This window comes from Pristiophorus japonicus, chromosome 6, assembly GCF_044704955.1.
Source record: "Pristiophorus japonicus isolate sPriJap1 chromosome 6, sPriJap1.hap1, whole genome shotgun sequence".
Classification (NCBI taxonomy): Eukaryota; Metazoa; Chordata; class Chondrichthyes; family Pristiophoridae; genus Pristiophorus; species Pristiophorus japonicus.
The window spans coordinates 8,755,324-8,777,674 of record NC_091982.1 but is presented as its reverse complement, the minus strand read 5'-3'; the positions used below and the strand labels follow the sequence as shown (position 1 = coordinate 8,777,674).

The following is a 22,351-nucleotide window of genomic DNA, read 5'->3' as shown; positions in this document are numbered from 1 at the left end:
TCTCTCTCCCTTACCCCGCTCTCTCTCGCTCTCTCTCTCTCTCTCTCGCTCTCTCTCTCTCTCTCTCTCTCTCTCTCTGCCTCACCCCGTTCTCTCTCTCTCTCTCTCCCTCACCCCGCTCTCTCTCCCTCTCTCCCTTACCCCGCTCTCTCTCCCTCTCTCCCTTACCCCGCTCTCTCTCTCTCTCCCTTACCCCGCTCTCTCTCTCTCTCTCTCTCTCTCCCTTCCCCCGCTCTCTCTCTCTCTCTCTCTCTCTCTCTCTCTCTCCCTCACCCCGCTCTCTCTCCCTCTCTCCCTTACCCCGCTCTCGCTCCCTCTCCCTTGCCCTGCTCTCTCTCCCTCTCTCTCTCCCTCTCTCCTTACCCCGCTCTCTCTCCCTTACCCCGCTCTCTCTCCCTCTCTCCCTTACCCCGCTCTCTCTCCCTCTCTCCCTCTCTCCCTCTCTCCTTACCCCGCTCTCTCTCTCTCTCCCTTACCCCGCTCTCTCTCTCTCTCCCTCCCCCCTTACCCCGCTCTCTCTCTCCCTCTCTCCCTTACCCCGCTCTCTCTCCCTCTCTCTCTCCCTTCCCCCGCTCTCTCTCTCTCTCTCTCTCCCTTCTCCCGCTCTCTCTCTCTCTCTCTCTCTCTCTCTCTCTCTCTCTCTCTCTCTCTCTCTCTCTCTCTCTCTCTCTCTCTCTCTCTCTCTCTCCCTCTCTCTCCCTTCCCCCCCTCTCTCTCTCTCTCTCTCTCCCTTCCCCCCCTCTCTCTCTCTCTCTCTCTCTCTCCCTTCCCCCTCTCTCTCTCTCTCTCTCTCTCTCTCTCTCTCTCTCTCCCTTCCCCCTCTCTCTCTCTCTCTCTCTCTCTCTCTCCCTTCCCCGCTCTCTCTCTCTCTCTTTCTCTCTCTCTCTCTCTCTCTCTCTCTCTCTCTCTCTCCTCTCTCTCTCTCTCCCTTCCCCCTCTCTCTCTCTCTCTCTCTCTCTCTCCCTTCCCCCTCTCTCTCTCTCTCTCTCTCTCTCTCTCTCTCTCTCTCTCTCTCACTTCCCCCCCCCCTCTCTCTATTTCTCTCTCTCTCTCTCTTTCTCTCTCTCTCTCTCCTTCCCCCACTGCTCCCCTCCCTCCCTCTCTCTCTCTCTCCTTACCCACCCCGCCCCTTCTCGTCCCACTCCCATCTCATCCCCCCATGTATACCTTGACTCAGTGGTCGCATTCTTGCCTTTGAGTCAGAGGGTTGTGGTTTCAAACATATATAATCTATGGTGATCCTTAAGTGCAATACTGAGCGCGCAACCCTGACGGAGATGTTGATTTTTGGATGAGATATTAAACCATATTGATATTACCTCCTGAGGTGGATGTAAAAAAAATTCCATGGCACTATTCGAAAGAGAGCAGAAGAGTTCTCCTGGTGTCCTGGCTAACATTTGTCCCTCTAACAACACCACTACAAAATGCTAGTATCTGGTTATTTATCTCTGCTCTTGGGGGGACTTTTCTTTGCACAAATTGGCTGCCGCATTATTAACAGTAACTACACTTCAATAGTACCTTGTTGGCTGCAGAGGACGTGAAAGGTGCGATTATAAATGTGAATTTGATTCATTTTTATCTTTGTGTCTTTTGCCTCATCTTTTCTTCACCCCCGGATCGAATTCCCTTTCCCTTGCTCTTGTGTTCTCACCCCTGCCTTCAATGTATTTCCCCTCTTTTATTCATTTCCTTTCCCCTCTCTTATTCATTTTCCCCCAGTCTCCTTTTTGTCTCTGTCGTCCACTTTTTCTTCTTTTTTTCTAGTAAACTGAAGTGTTTAATATTGTCCTTGTCTGTATTTTCTAAGCCTCCAAGGTCCTACCATCATCTAAGTCGTGCCACACTGCTTGATGTTTCACCTAATTGAGGCTTAAGTCTAAAAATTGACACACATGATTGCACTTCCCAATTAGCAATCTGATCAGCAGCCTGATTGACTTATTTACCATTTACAAATAACCATCCGATAAATATCAGGATCATAACGTGGAATGTTACTAATTCATGTCAGTGAATTTTCCAGTGACTGAACTGCATCCTATGGAATATCTTATAACTTTCTTCTTTGTTTTTTGCTAGGGAAAAGTGTGGAACTGGTATGTGGAGTATCTGTACAACCAAGGACTTGATGGACTTAAACTTTTCCTGGAATTCAGCATCCACACATCATCCAGCTCACAACATTAAACTACAAGCTAAATTGTGCTCTCCACGAATGAGATTTCCCAGCATCCATCTACTTTTTGCTAAATGCACAGTTTACCCAACTGCTTCCCAAATAATTGTACATACAATAAATATAGCATCGGAAGTGTGATATTAAATGAAGGAGTTGGCAAAGCTTTCAGAAGGAAACTGGCCCATATGTTAATCCGAATACATCGGTCCTTGCAGGTCTGCTGCATTGTTCAGGGAACCCAACAGAACACAGGATATTGTCGGAGCTAAAATGCAGTGTGTTGTATTGAACTACACTGCTGATCGAGCATAGTTGAGAAGGATGGTGCACACAGGCACCAGCAGATAATATCTCTGGTGTGAAACATTTCACATTATTTTATTGAAATATCTCTGTCGAAAATTCCATGCGGAATAGTGAAGACTGGCAGACGAAGTGTTGTGATTGAGAGTGGTGTTGGACAAGATGGTCATTGTGAGAAGACCTTAACTTCCTGCAAAATTGTATCATAAATAATTGAACCACGAACTTACCAGTAAAATGTTAGCTTTACATTTAGTGTTCTGCTTCATGTGTTCACCTATCCTATTTTCCTCAAGGTAGGTGGGTCATTGCAAGAACTTTTTGAAATCACTTGTTACTGTACCATATACTATTTGAATGCAAGTGAAAAGAATGCGCAACTGTACAGCACCCTCCACTGGGGTATCTACAAAGTAGGCCTGCTGAGCACATTTTTAAAGTTTGGGGTGGTGAATAAAATGTTGTTTGACCAAATTGTTGTTAGTGTTTACAATTTGTTTTTGCCTACTAATTTAACTTGAAGTGTCTTTTCAAAAAAACATGATCAGAAGTGGGAAATGTTACTTCCCAATGCCTCAGATGTTTACGATGAGTAAAGAAAGAACTTACATTATTATAGTCACACATGAAATTTCAGTTATGGATGGCACTTTTCTTCCCAAAATGTTTCTAACAGTTAACCAAAGTCTCTGAAATGAGAGCCAGTTAAAATGTTGGTGCCTACACCCATCCTGAACTTGAAAAGCAAAGCATAAGGAGTACTTTTAGAGCTAGAAAAACACAACACTTTATTTTATATCAGTGCCAAATACTGGTAAATGTAGCATGTAAACACAACTGGAAGTCTTTTGAACATGCACTTTGCGGGGATTCTTTTGTCCACTGTAACCAGTGGAAGATCTGTGGGGCGTTTACACCATTTTTCTGGGGTTTTAGCAGTTTTACGTTTTAAGCGGTGCTTTTGCAATTGACTCCTATGGTGATGACAAATGGTTTGTGTTATTTGACTAATCTCGACGGCTGTCCGTGATGAGCGAGAATGGTATTGATCGTCTGGACTGTATTTCCTATTGATAATGGAAAGAAGCTGGCTTTAGATGATGGAAGCAAATGGAATTTTTCCCGAGGATCATCTGAACTTGCAATCACAAGCATCTTGGGTAATTCGGTTTGTCCGTAACCTCTTCTGCTGTGACTCAACAGAGGGATCAACTTGATTGATTTTAACCCTGCACATTATATACCAAATACACTTACGACTTAAATTATGATTACATGCTTACAAATGCAATACTGATGTGTGTCTTGGCTTGTCTACTTTTTTTCACTTATTTTCCATATATGTACAAACTCTCATGTCTTAAGTTTTAAAAAGATTGTTTTATTTTCTAATTCTAATTGCACTTGTTTTAACTACAACTTTGCTAGCAAAAATTATTTAAGAGGGATTTGGGGTCTATATTCCCTGGTCATTTGTGCCCTTTTTTTGGCGTATTTATTTTTTTCCAAGTTTCCCCCTGCGATCTGCGCCGGTGTAACTGACTTAGTTATGATTTTTCTAGGCCAGTTTTTTTTTTAAACGTTCCCTTATGTCTGCCGGTTTTCATAATTTTTTGCAGTTTGGCCAGTATTTTTTCCTCCTAGGTCGGTGTATCTGGCCTCTCCCAAAAAACTTTGAGCACTTGAGAATACCAGCACACATTGAGAAATCAGTGCTGAAAGACACCATTGTTCTTGAATTGAAGATTTTGGAAGGAGTCAAGAACACTAAAAATAACTAATGTTCAACTTTTTTTTTTAACCTGTCAACGTAGTAAATATAAATTTGTTGGATTTCAGAAGTTTTCTCATTCACTCACACGCCACCACCGCATGTCTTGAAGCAGGGTTGGAGGGTTGTAGCTTTGGCTGGCAAAATCGGCCCTGCGCCCAGACACTGGCTCGGCTAGAAAACAAGCTGTGGGGGGAGGAAAGGAAGAGAAGAGACGAGGGAGATAACGAGCTGCTGATGGGAAGGCTTCTGAAGACTGCAATGAGTGGGTGGGGGTGGTGGGTAAGAGAGAAGGGGAGAAGTCACAAGACTGCAATTAGTTAAGGGCGGGGGGGGGGGGAAGAGGGGGGAGAGAGAGCGGGAAAGGAGAAGTCACAAGATCTTGGGTGTGGTCCATCCATACAGAACTACGAACCTGTCCTGCTGTTGAGCTGCTTTCAAAGGTTAAATTTAAGAATGGAGACAATACTGACAATGCCATACCTTGTGCGAGCCTTTTGCATCATGGTGCTACGTAGGAGACAATTGATTTGACGTCATCGCATCAGAGCCCGTAGGGTGCTGGGCAGGAGGCCTTACCCACCTCGGCTATATCGAGACAGGCATTTGTACCTCCACCTGAGTGAGGCAAACGGTCAGAAAGCTACGTTTCCACAAAGAAGTTGTAACAGATCTGTGAGTCAGTAAAATCAGACCTGCAACCTCGAAACATCAGGCGGGCTGCTTTGTCAGTTGAAATGAAGGTTACAGCTACACTTTCATTCTATGCCTCTGGCTCGTTTCAAGCTACATAGAAAATAGGTGCAGGAGTGGTCCATTCGAGCCTGCACCATCCTATCAATATCATGGCTGATCATCACCTCAGTACCCCTTGATCCCTTTAGCCGTAAGGGCCATATCAAACTCCCTCTTGAATATAGCCATGAACTGGCATCAACAACTCTGCAGTAGAGAATTCCACAGGTTAACAACTGAGTGAAGAAGTTTCTCCACATCTCGGTCCTAAATGACTTACCTCCTATCCTTAGACTGTGACCCCTCGTTCTGGACTTCCCCAACATCAGGATCATTCTTCCTGCATCTAACCTGTCCAGTCCTGTCAGTATTTTATATGTTTCTATGAGATCCCCTCTGTGAATACAGGCCCAGTTGATCCAGTCTCTCCTCATATGTCAGTCCTGCCATCCTGGAAATCAGTCTGGTGAACCTTCGCTGCAGGAATGTCCTTCCTCAGATTAGGAGACCAAAACTGAACACAATATTCCAGGTGAGGCCTCACCAAGGCCCTGTACAACTGCAGTAAGACCTCCCTGCTCTTATACTCAAATCCCCTGGGGATGTGCATGCCATCTCTTGACATGCAACACATGTCTGCATTGATTGCAGGCAATGGTGCAGTGTTTCTTGGCTTGGTACCAAGCTTATTCTTTCTAGCATCTTGGGTACAGCCTACCTGTTGAAGGTGGGAGCGGGAGGCAGCAGGTGGCAAGTTGGAGGGCCTGTCTTTGGGCGCTTCAGTGGCTGGTATGGGAATTGGAGTGGGAGTGACAGTTGATTCTGTCAATGGATGCAAGGTCTGGGCGTGTTCCCTTATTGCAGCAGCTAACTCCAAAATGCTGTCCCTCATACACCCTGATGGTGTCTCAACGACCTGCAACATTTCCTCCCTCATGGGCAGTGACTGTGTTTGCACTACTTCTGACATTCCTTCCCTCATGGCCACTATTCCCTCACTGATGGTCCCGGACATCATTCCCATTCCTTGTGTCATTGCTGTTACTTCTCGACAGTCCCGCAACCTCATCACTCACCCCACCAATGGCGTCCAGGAGTGATCGGGTAAGGTCCATGCTCTCCGCACTCAATGACATCATCGGAACCACATCTGTTAGATCCTGCACCTCAGGAGAGTGCGGTCGAGCTCTCCTTCCCCTCCTCCCCCTCATCACTAGGACCCGTAGCCTGGGACGATGGGGCCCTGGGTGTGCCTCTCTGCACCCTACCACTGGGACCTACACCCTGGGACGGTGGAGCCTGGGGTGTGCCTCACTGCACCCCACCACTGGGATCCTTAACTTCGGAAAGTAGGATCCTGGGTGTGCCTCGCTGCACCCCACCACTGGGACCTGCAACCTCGGAAGGTGTGAAGCCATGGAATGTCCCACCAGCACTCAAACACTTGTCACGGAAGGGGCTGTCACCACAATGAGTGGTACCTTCTCAAAAGTCAGTGCAACAGTGGGAGCTTCATCCAGCTCCATCCCCTTCCCCCTCACCCCCCTGTTCTTGGGCTGGAGGGTTGGATTGGAAGATGTTCTCCTCTTCAGGCTCGTCCGTGTCTGAATCATCTTCTGCATCGTCAGGATTGGCCTCAAGTTCTGCAAAATATAACAGAACACAGACAAATGGTTAGCAGAGGAGGGGGCTGGGTGGATGGCATGAGTAGGCAGCAGGCTGATTTGAAGGACCACGATGAATTTGCAGGACTTTCCCTCTTCCCTCGAGTGTGGGCCCAGCTTGTGCAGTGGTGATTGCTCCTCTCCAGGCAGGACCCACCAAAGCAGCGACCCTCTCCTCCAAGGGTGTCAGTGGGTGTAGATTTGCCGGGCCTCCTCCTGTTCCAGTTCATTCCCTTTTTATTATGTGCCACCTTCCTCTGCAAAATGAAAACCTAACTTTTTAAAGAGGGTGTCTTTCTGCTGGGTGGGACATACAGCTGCTGGTCACATTTACAATTGCAATTCCATTGAATAAATGAAAATATTACTTGCACCAACTGTTTGACCAAGTTCCTGCCACTTCTTTTTGCACTGGCCTCCAGATTTCGTGGTGGTCACCATTGCACAGTAATCTTCTGCAAGTTGGTTCCAGCGTTTCTTCATTTCTTTGGGTGTAACTTTTATGTGACCTCTGCTGGTGTCCAGCTCCTGCCATCTGTTCTCAATCACAGTAGCTAGTGCCTCCACTTCTTCCTGTAAGAAATTATTGGTCCTTGCATAACATTGCATCTTATACTGCTGCAGCTCAGATTTTTCCAATGCTCTCACACAGCACCCATTCTCACACACAACTGGCTCTTTAAAAATGGCCGATTGCCAACTCTGAGCCGCATGCGCATCCATTGCAATGTGCCAAACATAACTCACCCCCCCCCCCCCCCCCCGAGGCGACTGGACACACTGCATGGTGCCAAATTCGAATTATACATCGGGGAAATTTTGGCAAATTTCTGGCCTCGAAAGATGGGCATAACTCTGGCAATATGCCAGAAACGGGCTTGGGCAAAATTGAGCCCTTTGTCTCAGTTGGGTCAAATACAACATCCAAAATTGGAGCCATTCTGGTCTTGGTGTGGTTATTGAAAGATGACCATTGGTTCTATATACCATTTTTAAATTTAGATACCTGTACCTTCATTAGTTCCTACATGGCACCCATTCATAGGACTTATAAAATGAAATGGAAAATGTTTGTGCAGTGATTAGTCCTTTTTTTGTGATGTCCCATGTATTATTATTCTTTTTAACTGGCTTAAAACCTAATTCTTTTTGGTAAATTTTGCTATTTTAGTCGTTTAATAGCACAAAAGGCTGATATGTTCAGCGATTGTTAAAATAATTTTTGCCAGGAAGTTCCTGGATATTTTCTGGGTGGGGAATCAGTAAGAACTTATTTTCTCCTGGATTTGAGAAGGGAAAAACCTTGAAATTTCCCATTATTTTGCAAAATCAGGACCAGAAAAAATGTACGTCACATGTGTAACATCACGTACATTGCATGCGGTATGTGCAGTGTTACGGTCACTGACGCAATACGCACATACTCTGGATCTCATTTCCGTCAATAAAAGAAATTAAATCTATGTAATTGGACTTTTTTTTAAGGGAATCTTTGTAAATACTGCTATGAAAATATTTTTATACAAAAGCAAAAGTCAATCTGCTGAGTATTGAGGTCATCAATCAATGATACACACGAAGGCACTGTTACTAACTGCAATGTTATAACTGTCTCCACATAGATACCTTCAACTTAAAAAATACAACTCTATAGGATTAAGTGAGGGTCTGATGGAAAGCCCCATAAGAGATTTTTCCAGGAACAGATGTTTTCTCATGCCTTTTCTCTTTTTTGTTTACACCAAAATTGTTCACTCTACGCTGAGCGAGCCCTGATCTGTTTCTGTTGATTCCCACCCTGCTCCGGATTCTGTTCCACTTCTGCCGAATGACCTTTGCTCTGCAGCTATTCACCTGCTCCCCAGTGTAGCTGACTCCATTCACCCCTCCACTGGTATACTTGATCTGTTGATGTGTACTGTTAATCACAGAGGCCACTCCTCGCCTCCAGTGGATCCCTGCATCAACCTATGATGTCCCACGATTGCTTCTTCGTACCTCCTTGGCTCTTCACGTTCCATGGAAATACCTCTATTTCCCTGGAGTCCTCCAGTACTCTACCCTTCAGACAGCTCCCAGACTTGCTCGTCTATCTCTAAACCTAGATATCAGTTCGTCGAGCGTCCGAGCTGATACCTTCCTAACTTCATCAACTGGGACCTCAGACTTTAACTTTGCACTCTCTCCTATTGTCTCCTCTTTTCTGTTATTATCAGGATATGTATGTATCCTAATCTTTGTCATGTCTATGTAACTGAATTTTCCTGTGTCCATTTGAGTGCACATTTTGGTTACTGCTTTAGACCCAAGCTCTTCTATTCCATTTTTTTCTTCTCTTTACTCGTCATAGGCTTTTCTCTCCTGTCGCCATGTCTCCTTTCATTTCTCCCCTCTTGTGTACTCTGCCCCCCACCACCACCAAATCTCTACCGCAACCCTTCACTACTACTCAACCTTCCTACACCCCTGCTGCCATCAAGGCTTGACTCTCACTCGGATAAGCCCACAGCTTCCCTCTGCCCCTCTCGGCATCCTCTGAAGGGCCCAACAAGGCCTCTTTACGAGCAGCAATGCTAACTGCCCTACATCTGCGTAACAGACGCAGTTCACTCTTCCATTTCAGAGGGATAGAATTGAAAAACAGAGAGGTTTCGTTAAACTTGTATAGAACTATGGTTGGACCACACTGGAGTACTCTGTCGTCGCGAGAGTCCTCCTCAACCGTCTTCTCCCCTGTGGCTGAGGAGCTCCTCCCAGAGTCACAGTGTGGATTGCGTCCCCTATGGGGCACAACGAACATGACTTTTGCAGTGCGACAGCTGCAGGTAAAATGCAGGGACCACCACCAGCCATTATACATGGCCTTTTTCGAACTTACAAAGGCCTTTGACACTGTCAACGGCAAGGGTCTATGGAGCGTCCTCCTCCGTTTCAGATGCCCTCAAAAGTCCATCACCATCCTCCGCTTGCTCCATGACGACATGCAGGCCATGATCCATTACAGACCCAATCCACGTCCGGACCAGGGTCAAACAGGGCTGCGTCATCGCCCCAACCCTCTTCTCAATCTTCCTCACTGCCATGCTCCAATTCACAGTCAAGAAGCTCCCCACTGGAGTGGAACTAAACTACAGAACCAATGGGAACCTGTTCAACCCTCGCCGTCTCCAGGCCAGGTCCAAGACCACCCCAACCTCTGTCGTCGAGCTACAGTACGCGGACGACGCCTGCGTCTGCGCACGTACAGAAGCTGAACTCCAGGACATAGTTGACGTATTTACTGAGACGTACGAAAGCATAGGCCTTACGCTAAACATCCATAAGACAAAGGTCCTCCACCAGTCTGTTCTCGCCGCACAGCACTGCCCCCCCAGTCATCAAGATCCACGGCACGGCCCTGGACAATGTGGACCATTTCCCATGCCTCGGGAGCCTCTTATCAATAAGAGCAGATGTTGACGACGAGATTCAACACCGCCTCCAGTGCGCCAGTGTCGCCTTCGGCCGCCTGAAGAAAAGAGTGTTTGAAGACCAGGTCCTCAAAACTGCCACCAAGCTCATGGTCTACAGTAGTAATACCCGCCCTCCTGTATGGCTCAGAGACATGGACAATGTACAGTAGACACCTCAAGTCGCTGGAGAAATACCACCAACGATGCCTCCGCAATATCCTACAAATCCACTGGGAGGACAGAAGCACCAACATTAGCGTCCTCGTCCAGGCCAACATCCCCAGCATTGAAGCACTGACCACACTTGATCAGCTCCGTTGGGTAGGCCACATCGTTCGCATGCCAGACACGAGATTCCCAAAGCAAGCGCTCTACTCAGAACTCCTTAATGGCAAACAAGCCAAAGGTGGGCAGAGGAAACGTTACAGGGACACCCTGAAAGCCTCTCTGAAAAAGTGCAATATCCCCACTGACACCTGGGCGTCCCTGGCCAAAGACCGCCCTAAGTGGAGGAAGTGCATCTGGGAGGGCGCCGAGCACCCAGAGTCTCATCGCCGAGAGCATGCAGAAAGCAAACCTGTCCCACCCACCCTTTCCCTCAACGACTAATCGGTCTCACCTGTGACAGGGACTGTGGTTCTCGTATTGGACTGTTCAGCCACCTAAGGACTCATTTTTAAGAGTGGAAGCAAGTCTTCCTCGATTCCGAGGGACTGCCTATGATGATGACTGTGCAGTTCTTGTATCCATATTACAAAAAGGATATAGAGGCACTGGAGAAGGTACAAAAAGGCTCCTCTCTAACCCAGAGGCCAAATTTAGCCCTCCAATTGCTATACCAGCTGAAATCTGATAACTCAGCACAGATCAACAATTGAACTTGGGATCTTATGGTAACTCATTATTACACCATAAGTGAGTTCATGGGAAAAGTTCACGACAGCGTTTTAAAGGTATCTATTTGATCCTGTCGTCTTCCACAGAATAAGAACGATTAGTAATACTGTCAACTTCACAAGAATCCTAACTACAAGTCTCAAAAGACCAAGAAACATATCAATCAGACTAAATATTCTGTGTACTGTACAAAAAGGGTTAATTACAGTGACTGAGCGGGACGACAGAATACAAATTCCTCAAAGCTATTTGTATACTCAATGGCCAGTTTGGTTTAAAATAGTAATGTTGAGGCTGCCTCTCTTCTTGCATTTTCCTATTTTGGATGTAATCTTGCTGAGGTATTTAAAACCCATGTTGTTGTTCTGAACTGTGAAACCACACCGCAAAGGTGTCCACTGGGTCCTAGTGCTCCCACAATTCACAGTCCTTGATTTATAGAGGGAGTTTCCCAGGTCACATTTATATAGAAATTACCCCCCCCAAAAAAATTTTTTACACTGGTCTCCAAACTGACAGCACTTTAGTTAAGTATAAGGGCAAGTTTCACTAAGAATTGTTTTACAAGGCAAAGAAATCACTGTCAAACTCCAGAAATCTCATTCTATAACACTGTGTTTGTCTTCCAATGTGCCAGCCCTCTGAGGTTCCGAATTAGTTTATTTATTGTAAGTGCAGCTTCAGTGGCCCAGAGAGGATGGTCCTAGGGCTACTTGGTATCAGGTGATTCTGGACTGTACTGTGCTTAAAGTTGGGGGCTGGTCTTTTGCATAAGGGCGGAGCTATGTAAATGAGTAGCTAACAAATCTTGGAAGTGGCACAATCGAAATTTCATGTTTAGTGATGTTTCAGCATAAATTATTTACTTGCAAATTCCTTCAGAAAAAAAAACGTGCAACTTTGCTTTTATGCTTTAGTTGTACTAAAATTTCCAGGAAATTCCAGACTATATGTATGAATCATAGAATTATCATAGAAATTTTCAGCATGGAAGTAGGCCATTTCGGCCCATTGTATTCATGCCGGCCAACAAAGAGCTATCCAGCCTAATCAGGCAGTGAGTTCCAGACCCCCACTATCCTCTGGGTAAAGAAATTTCCCCTCAAAATCTTCTACCAATTACTTTAAATCTATGCCTCCTCATTGTTGACCCCTCTGCTAAGGGAAATAGGTCTGTCCTATCCACTCTATCTAGGTCCCTCATAATTTTATACATCTCAATAAAGGTCTCCCCTCAGCCTCCTCTGTTCCAAAGAAAACAAACCCAGCCTATCCAATCTTTCCTCGTAGCTAAAATTCTCCAGTGCAGGCAACAAAATCTTCCCTGTAATGTGGTGACCAGAACAGCACGCAGTACTCTAGCTGTGCACTAACTAGTGTTTTATACAGTTCAAGCATAACCTCCCTGCTCTTGTATTCTATGCCATTCCGTAGACCTTCTTAACCACCTTAATTACCTGGCCACCTACCTTCAGGGATCTGTAGACAGACACTCCAAGGTCCCTTTGTTCCTCTACATTTTTAAGTGTCCTACCATTTAATGTGTATTCCCTTGCCTTGTTAGCCCTCCCCAAATACATTACCTCCCACTTCTCCAGACTGATGGAGCATAATGTTGGAAAGTGTGAGGTCATGCACTTTGGCAGAAAAAAAATCAAAGAACAAGTTATTATCTAAATGGAGAAAAATTGCAAAGTGCTGCAGTACAGCGGGACCTGGGGGTACTTGTGCATGAAACACAAAAGGATAGTATGCAGGTACAGCAAGTGATCAGGAAGGCCAATGGAATCTTGGCATTTATTGCAAAGGGGATGGAGTATACATATAGATTGGGCTAACCAAATTGATAGCAATACGGTGGAGAAGGATTTCCTGGAGTGTATTAGGGATGGTTTTCTACACCAATATGACGAGGAACCAACTAGAGAGCTGATAGCCAAGACTGGGTGTTGTGTAACGAGAGAGGATTAATTAGCAATCTTGTTGTGCGAGGTCCCTTGGGGAACAATGACCATAATATGGTAGAATTCTTCATTAAGATGGAGAGTGACACAGTTAATTCAGAGACTAGGGTCCTGAACTTAAGGAAAGGTAACTTCGATGGTATGAGATGTGAATTGGCTAGGATAGACTGGCGAATGATACTTAAAGGGTTGACAGTGGATAGGCAATGGCAGTTATTTAAAGATCACATGGATGAACTTCAACAATTGTACATCCCTGTCTGGCGTAAAAATAAAATGGGGAAGATGGCTCAATCGTGGCTAACAAGGGAAATTAGAGATAGTGTTAAATCCAAGGAAGAGGCATATAAATTGGCCAGAAAAAGCAGCAAACCTGAGGACTGGGAGAAATTTAGAATTCAGCAGAGGACAAAAGGTTTAATTAGGAGGGGGAAAATAGAGTATGAGAGTAAGCTTGCAGGGAACATAAAAACTGACTGCAAAAGCTTCTATAGATATGTGAAGAGAAAGAGATTAGTGAAGACAAATGTAGGTCCCTTGCAGTCAGAATCAGGTGAATTTATAATGGGGAACAAAGAAATGGCAGACCAACTGAACAAATACTTTGGTTCTGTCTTCACTAAGGAAGACACAAATAACCTTCCGGAAATACTAGGGGAATGAGGGTCTAGCGAGAAGGAGGAACTGAAGGAAATCTTTATTAGTCAGGAAATTGTGTTAGGGAAATTGATAGGATCAAAGGCCGATAAATCCCCAGAGCCTGATAGTCGGCATCCCAGAGTACTTAAGGAAGTGGCCCTAGAAATAGTGGATGCATTGGTGATCATTTTCCAACATTCTATAGATTCTGGATCAGTTCCTATGAATTGGAGGATAGCTAATGTAACCCCACTTTTTAAAAAAGGAGGAAGAGAAAGCAGGGAATTATAGACCGGTTAGCCTGACATCGGTAGTGGGGAAAATGTTGGAATGAATTATTAAAGATGTAATAGCAGCGCATTTGGAAAGCAGTGACAGGATTGGTCCAAGTCAGCATGGATTTATGAAAGGGAAATCATGCTTGGCAAATCTTCTAGAATTTTTTGAGGATGTAACTAGTAGAGTGGACAAGAGACAACCAGTGGATGTGGTGTATTTGGACTTTCAAAGGGCTTTTGACAAGGTCCCACACAAGAGATTAGTGTGCAACATTAAAGCACATGGTATTGGGGGTAATGTATTGGCGTGGATAGAGAACTGGTTGGCATACAGGAAGCAAAGATTAGGAATAAACGGGTTCTTTTCAGAATGGCAGGTAGTGACTAGTGGGGTACCGCAAGGTTCAGTGCTGGGATCCCAGCTATTTACAATATACATGAATGATTTAGATGAAGAAATTGAATGTAATATCTCCAAGTTTGCAGATGACACTAAGCTGGGTGGCAGTGTGAGCTGTGAGGGGGATGCTAAGAGACTGCAGGGGACTTGGACAGGTTAGGTGAGTGGGCAAATGCATGGCAGATGCAGTATAATGTAGATAAATGTGAGCTTATCCACTTTGGTGGCAAAAACAGGAAGGCAGAATATTATCTGAATGGTGACAGATGAGGAAAAGGGGAGCTGCAACGAGACCTGGGTGACATGGTACATCAGTCATTGAAAGTTGGCAAGCAGGTTAGCCTTCATAGCGAGGGGATTAGAGTATGGGGCAGGGAGGTCTTACTGCAGTTGTACAGGGCCTTGGTGAGGCCACACCTTGAATATTGTGTACAGTTTTGGTCTCCTAATCTGAGGAAGGACATTCTTGCTATCGAGTGCAGCGAAGGTTCACCAGACTCATTCCCAGGATGGCAGGACTGACATATGAAGAAAGACTGGATTGACTAGGCTTATATTCACTGGAATTTAGAAGAATGAGAGGGGATCTCATAGAATCATATCAAATTCTGATGGGATTGAATAGGTTAGATGCAGGAAGGATGTTCCCGATGTTGGGGAAGTCCAGAACCAGGGTCACAGTCTAAGGATAAGGGGTAAACCATTTAGGAACAAGTTGAGGAGAAAATTCTTCACTCAGAGAATTGTGAACCTGTGGAATTCTCTACCACAGAAAGTTGTTGAGGCCAGTTCATTAGATATATTCAAAAGGGAGTTAAATGTGGCCCTTACGGCTAAAGGGATCGAGGGGTATGGAGAGAAAGCAGGAATGGGGTACTGAAGTTGCATGATCAGCCATGATCATATTGAATGGTGGTGCAGGCTCGAAGGGCCGAATGGCCTACTCCTGCACCTATTTTTTATGTTTCTATGTTTCTATAAAAGCAAGGAAGTCTTGCTACAGTTATACAGGGTTTTGGTGAGGCCACACCTGGAACACCGAGTACAATTTTGGTTTCCATATTTACAAAAGAAAATACTTGCTTTGGAGGCAATTCAGAGAAGGTTCACTCGGTTGATTCCGGAGATGAGATGGTGGATTTATGAGGAAAGGTTGAGGAAGTTGGGCCTCTACTCATTGGAACTCAGAAGAATGAGAGGCGATCTTATCGAAATGTATAAGATTATGAGAGGGCTTGACAAGGTGGATGCAGAGAGGATGTTTCTACTGATAGGGGAGACTAGAACTAGGAGGCAAAACTTAGAATAAGGGGCCGCCCATTTAAAACTGAGATGAGGAGGAATTTCTTCTCTGAGTGGGTTGTAAATCTGTGGTATTCGCTGCCTCAGAGAGCTGTGGAAGCTGGGACATTGAATACATTTAAGACAGAGATAGACAGTTTCTTAACTGATAAGGGATTAAAGAGTTATGGGGAGCGGGCAGGGAAGTGAACCTGAGTCAAGTCCCTCCTGCGTGTGTACAGGGCTTCAGTGACCTGTCTAATGCAGCAATGTGTGGCATGCTGAGAAAGTCCGCAAATGTCGGCAGCTGTGGCCTGAAAAGAACCCGAGGCGTAGAACGACAGTGCTGCGGTGACTTTGACCTCGACGGACAGTGCAGTACTGATGGCAGGCTGCAGATCTGCTCTTATCATCTGGCATACCTCAGTGATAACCTCTTTGTGGAAGCGCAGTCTCCGAAGGCAGGTGGTGTTGGGTAAGTCGAGGTAAGAATGCTTCTCCTTGTACTTGCGGGGGGTGTAACGTCTGGTCCTCCTCATCTGTCTGTCACTTCGTACATTGGGCACATAATGCAGTGCAGCATTCCTTCGGCGATGTCGAGTCTGCTGCATGTATTTGGTCACCAAGAGATGGTGAGAAAGGACAGGCCCCATTGCAGCAGTTCTGTTTTCCATCGACTGCACACAAACAAGGGATGTCCCAACGAACACACCTCTTCAATTCCAATCGGTCAGTGTGGTCAAGATGTTTTTAGAAATGTTCAACTCCGACGACCTGCAGAGTACATCCAAACTCCGCCGAGGTTACAGCGCAGCAGCATTTTAAAGGATGTGATCTACAACATGGCATCCATAACGCTGTGATTCATCCTGGTTAGTTCCACTTTTTTTTGAGCGGTTTTTTGAGCGAGCGATATTGTGGGCGAAATGTGTGTGAGGTGGTGAAATTGACTATGGGCGATCTCCATGGCCGCTAGTTTGGGTAAATATGCTCTTTACGACAAAAAACAGTCGCCGGGCGTTAATATTAAATCTCGGTGTTAATTCTGTGAGGAAAGTAACGCTGGGCGATATTATGGGTGTTGAATTCGCCCATCCTGTTGATTCCGCCCAAAAAAGGTGGGCGGGCGTTAATATTTTTTTTCGGTATTAAGCACATGGGGAAAGTAACGCTCGCCGATAAGTTTCCAAACAATGCCCGCCAGTTTCCATTTTGTACCAAAATGGGCGATATATGGGCATTATACAGCGGTAAAATGGCCGTTAAGTGGGCATTAAGCTGGCAAAAAAAGTGGATGTTCTAGCCCCATGACTTTTAGCAAATGTTATAGTTTGAAGCGTCTCAAAAATAACAAGGAGTTTTGTACCTGCCAGAAAACTCCCTGATATCAAAAAACCTTGAAATAACTAAAAACTCTTGCAGTTAGATGGATTATAGTATGTGGTGCTGGAAGCTCCATCAGCTGGTAGTAGAACGCTGAACGGTGTTTTAGCAGAGCTAAACACACAGATTTCTCCCCCTGACACTCCAATTGTCAGCTAAACTAGAGCTTGTGATCAATGTAATTTCAAATCAGATAATGTGGGTCTTTAGCTTGAGGTTAAGTTTTACAGGGGGTCCACAAGGGGGAGAGCCTTGCTCGCAAAGGAGCCAATATTTTGAAGGTAGGTAGGGAAATAAATAAATAAGTAGATATAATTCATTAATTAGAGGCAATTACCAAGTTGAGATTGTGTTGAGCCAGGAGGATCAGATCCTTGCTTGGCTTTTAATAGCAATAATGGTGGCAATTGGGGGACAACTTTTGGGGTCATTTGACCAGTTCCTGAATGGCGGGGAACCATGGCTCTGCTGCCCATGATATACCAGCATCGATGGCAACTGTGCACCGTGATCTCGTGATGTCCCGATAAGAGCTCATGGGGAGAGGGTTCGACAGAGCAGCCTACATTCGAGTAACTGGCTCGGGAGAACGCAGACCCAGCACACGGGCAGGTCATTAAAAATACCACCAAAATCATTGAGAAATTATAAACCACATCTGCCTGCTGCATAATACGCTCTTGAACAGAGGCTTTGCCTTACAACAAGTGCAGCAGCAGCAGCAGGACACGGGGAGGCAGTACAACACCACTCCAACATCGAAGTGGTTTACAAACAACAGCGGCAACTTGTGTTTGTGTAACGCCTTTGACGGAGTGAGATGTCCCAGGGCACTTCACAGGATTATCGAGAGACGGAAGGTTTGACACCGAGTCACGTGGGGGGGGGGGGGGGAGGGGGTTGCGGGGGTGGCCAGGAGCTTGGTCAGAGAGGTGGATTTTGGGGGGGGGTGTCTTGGTGGGGTGGGGAGGTGGTGGAGAGGTGGAGGGGTTTGGGGGGGGTGGAGGGGTTTGGGGGGGTGGAGGGGTTTGGGGGAGGTGGAGGGGTTTGGGGGGGGTGGAGGGGTTTGGAGGGGGTGGAGGGGTTTGGGGGAGGTGGAGGGGTTTGGGGGAGGTGGAGGGGTTTGGGGGGGGGTGGAGGGGTTTGGGGGGGGTGGAGGGGTTTGGGGGAGGTGGAGGGGTTTGGGGGGGGGGTGGAGGGGTTTGGGGGGGGTGGAGGGGCGGAGTGGTTTGGGTGGCGGTGCCACCAACGGTTGAGCGATTGTGGTCGGGGGTGCGCGGGATTGGAGGAGCGCGGATATCTTGGGGGGGTTGTGGGGCTGGGGAGGATTGCAGAAGTGGGAGGGGTGGTGCCACAGAGGGAATTGAAGACGGGGCTGAGAGTTTTGAAGTTGCTTGGCCGGGAGCTGGTATGGGTCAGCGAGTGCAGGGGTGATGGGTGAACGGGACTTGGTGCAAGTTCGGACATGGGTGGCCGGGTTTTGGATCACCTCAAGTTTACATAGGATCCTCACACTTATTTTCGTAGGTGAGGGTGGAGACTGGGGAGACGGGTTTAAGAAGACGGTTAGCAGTGGAGAATAGAATAATTCTAGAATAGTGAGCGATTTTGGTAGACGAGAGCAGGACCTGATAGTGCTTTATGTGGTCCAGCCTGGTCTGGCGGTGAATGGCTAAACCAGTTGTCACCATGTGTGTTCAAGTCTGCATCTCTTGGACTTAAGGGAGCGAGGATCAGGGCTGAACCAGGGCGAACGGCCAGGGTGAGAGAGAGTAACTGTTTTAATAGGGACTAGGCATCAAAGGTGGCGGTGAAAGTGTGATTGAGCAGATCGGTAGCTGCATAAATGTCCTGATGAATGGGGGACCAAAGGCTGGACAGTTGGGAGTTCATAAATGCAGTTGTAAGAGAGTCGGGGAAGAGTTTCTTCCAGGGGCCGACACAGATGGAGGTAGGGTTGGGGGGAGGGGTGTGGAAAGGGGATGTGGGTGGAGAGCGATACGAGGAAGTGGTCAGAGATGACCATATGGGTTGGGGAGTGTACATGGAGGGAGAGATTAAGGGAGAATAGGAGGCTAGTGAACTCGGAGAGCATGATGGATTGAGATGGAGGTTGAAATCACAGAGGATGAGATGTTGTTCGGTACAGAGGCTAAGGGAGGAAAGCAGTGAAGAAATATTGGTAATAACATTTTTATGCTACTTGGGTGGGCAGTAGAGAACACAAAGTTTAAATGAGAGGTGAGAGGGGTAGAAGAAAGTGAGATGCTGAAAGGAGCAGAAAGTGCCAGAGAAGTAGGGGGACAGACCAAGGTAATATTTGCTTACGAGAGCCTCTATCACGGCGGTCTGGGCAGGGCAAGTGGTGGAAGGTGTAGTCAGGCAGGGAGGCTTCATTTAAGGGAGAGGCGTCATCGCCCCTCAACCAAGTTTCCCTCAGGGCCATGATATCGATGCAATCATCCAAGATAAGCTCATGGATGGCAAGGGCCTTGTTCGCAAGTGAACAGATATTCTGGAGGGAGATGTGGAGAGTGTCGGTGATGGCTGCCCCACTGCCAGCGTCCGTCCACTGGGTCAGCGCTGGGCGAAATGAGATGGACATGGAGGTGATCGGCAAGATTAGCCCCCAGTGGGCGCGGTGGGTGGGAAGGTCGGTGAGAGAGTAGGATGGGCTGGGGTTGCTGCTCCTAAGGAGGCAGGGACAAGTGCCTCGATGGGCCCTTCGTAGGATGCCAGAGAAGTACAGAGGAAAGCTGTAAGCTTATCTAAGAGGGAGTCAAACCTGGAACGGCTGCGGGAGAGTAGTAAGGTTGAAGTGTAATGAAGGATTGGGGTAAGAATTTTGGAGGGCAGTGTATCCAAGAGAGGTGAGAAGAAAGGAGGTATGACGATAGGAGAGATCGGGAAGGGGGGGAATAAAGAGAAAAGAAAAGAGGGCAAAAGTGGAAAATAGGAAAATCTGTATGTGGCGTTTCAGTGCACGTGGTGTTTCGGTGCATCTGATGATATGGGACTAACAGCTGACAAATTCCCTGGGCCTGAGCCTACATCCTAGGGTTCTAAGAGGTGGCTACAGTGATAGTGAATGCATTGGTTGTGATATTCCAAAATGCCCCCGATTCTAGAATGGTCCCAGCGGCTGTAACTAGTGGAGTGCTGCAAGGATCAATGCTTGGTCCTCAGCTATTTATAATCTTCATTAATGACTCAGATGAAGGGACCAAGTGTAATGAATCCAAGTTTGCTGATGATAGGTGGGAAAGTAAGCTGTGAGGAGGATATAAAGAGCCTGCAAAGGGATATAGACGGGATAAGTGAGTAGGCGATAAGGTGGCAGATGGATTATAATGTGAGGTTATTCACTTTTGGTAGGAAGACTAGAAAAACAGAGTATCTTTTAAAATGGTGAGAAATGATTAAATGCTGGTGTTAAGAGAGATTTAGGAGTCCTCGTACTAGAAACACAGAAGTTGGCATCCAGGTACAGCAAGCAATTAGGAAGGCGAATAGCATGTTGCCTTTATTGCAAGGGGGTTGGAGTACAAGAGTAAGGAAGCCTTACTACAATTGTACAGGGATTTGGCAAGACTGCACCTGGGGGTACAAGTTGCCCCCCACCCGAAACGGGGCACTCCCATCCCGTTTCGGTGGTTTTTAACCGCAGATGCGGTTCAGGTCGACGCTTTCGCGAAATTGCGCTCTTTGGGTTTTTTTTGTTTTGATCTGGAGGCCGGTCATAATGGGGGCGGTGACTACACCTTAGGGGCAAAGACACAGCGGTGACACAACTGACCGGCGGAAGTTAGGAGCGGTGCCGTCATCACAGCTCTCCCCTTCACTTAAAGGGGAGAGACGCTATGCTTTTAAAACTTCGGGCCACTGGACCATCAGGAAGGGTTTCGGCCGGGCCAGTGGATGCCCGGCCGAACCCCGGGGGTATATTTGTCGGGCCAACCTGGCAGTCGGCCAACATTAAAAAAAACATGGCGGTAGCAGCAGTGCGCCCTTCCCTTTAAGCGAAGCTGCACCCACCGCTATAGAAGGCCACAGCCTCACTGGACCACCAGGTGAAAGTTTGTTTTGGCACCACCGGGCGGGCCGAAGATGTTCAGAGGGGAATGTTGCTGCCGGCGGGAGGTGGGGGGGGGGTGTGGGGGGTAGATCAGCGGTGTGCACGGTGATGACGCACTTACCACAGGGGGGGGGGTTCAGGGCACCACCGGGAAAACTCGGGAGGGCACTTGGACTAGCAGCAGCCATTCCACCAAAGGTCAGCGGCCATTCCACTCCGCAGCGTGGCTGCCAATTTGCGGTGGTAACAGGCCTTAAGGAAAGGGGTCATTTCGGCCCCCCTGCAGTACTGTGCACTAAACTGGAGGTGATCCGGGACTTGGCTGCCCGTGTCCTGGCTCGCACCAAGTCCCGCTCGTTGAGCGAAGCCTCGATTTCAGGGTTCTCGGCATTGTCTCGAGTCTCTCCCTGGCCTCGCCCTCCCTATCTCTGTGGTCTCCTCCGGCCCCCAGGATGTCTGCGCTCCTCTGGTTCTGCCCTCTTGAGCATCCCTGGTTATGGTCGCTTGGCTGTTGGTGGCCGTGCCTCCTGCTCCTAATTCTTATGTTCTTATGTTTCAGTGTAAGTGATGCTTCAGAATGTGTGGTGTTTCAAGGTATGTAGTATTTCGGTGCATGTGGTGTTTCAGTGTATGTCTTGTTTTTATTATTCATTCATGGGATGCAGGCATCGGTGGCAAGGCCAGCATTTGTTGCCCATCCCTCATTACCCTTGAGATCTGCCGCACCTCCGCCACGATCTCTCACCGCTCCTTCGCCGCAAACATTCGCCGCACCTCCGCCACGATCTCTCACCGCTCCTTCGCCGCAAACATTCGCCGCACCTCCGCCACAATCTCTCACCGTTCCTTCGCCGCAAACATTCGCCGTACCTCCGCCACAATCTCTCACTGCTCCTTCGCCATAAATGAGGGTACGGGGCCCAGAAGAGCCGAGTGCCCGGGCCAGCCCACACTGCAATATGTGAGCGCACTAGGTCCATGCAGCAGAGCAGGTCTCCTGTCGTCCTGGTTAATCTTTGCCACTGGATAAAGGCCGAGCTCTGTCAAGCCCATGTGGTGGGCTGATGTGCAACGGTCACTACACGTTAAAAAAATCCACGCACAGGCATCTTCCACCCCTTTGATTGGAGTTCAGGACTGCAAGATCGGGTCCTTCATTAAAACATCTGTGAACTCATCCTTTTTGGTGTGGAAGCAAATCATCCTCATTCGAGGGATCGCCTATGATGAACCTGAGTCCATGATCGGATCAGCCATGATCGTATTAAATGGCGGAGCAGGCTCGAGGGGCCGTATGGCCTACTCCTGCTCCTATTTCTTATGT

General features: G+C 47.2%; 1 protein-coding gene across 3 annotated transcripts in view; it reads left to right on the top strand.

Annotated features, from left to right (window-relative positions):
- Positions 1–2,962, top strand: part of cenpi (centromere protein I) — a 119,556-nt gene extending 116,594 nt beyond the window's left edge. For all 3 annotated transcript variants that reach the window (XM_070882586.1, XM_070882584.1, XM_070882583.1), the window contains one exon: positions 2,086–2,962. In XM_070882586.1, the coding sequence (XP_070738687.1) occupies positions 2,086–2,193 (108 nt within the window). In that variant the 3' untranslated portion in view covers positions 2,194–2,962. The remainder of the gene's footprint in view (positions 1–2,085) is intronic.
- The last annotated feature ends 19,389 nt before the right edge of the window (positions 2,963–22,351 follow it).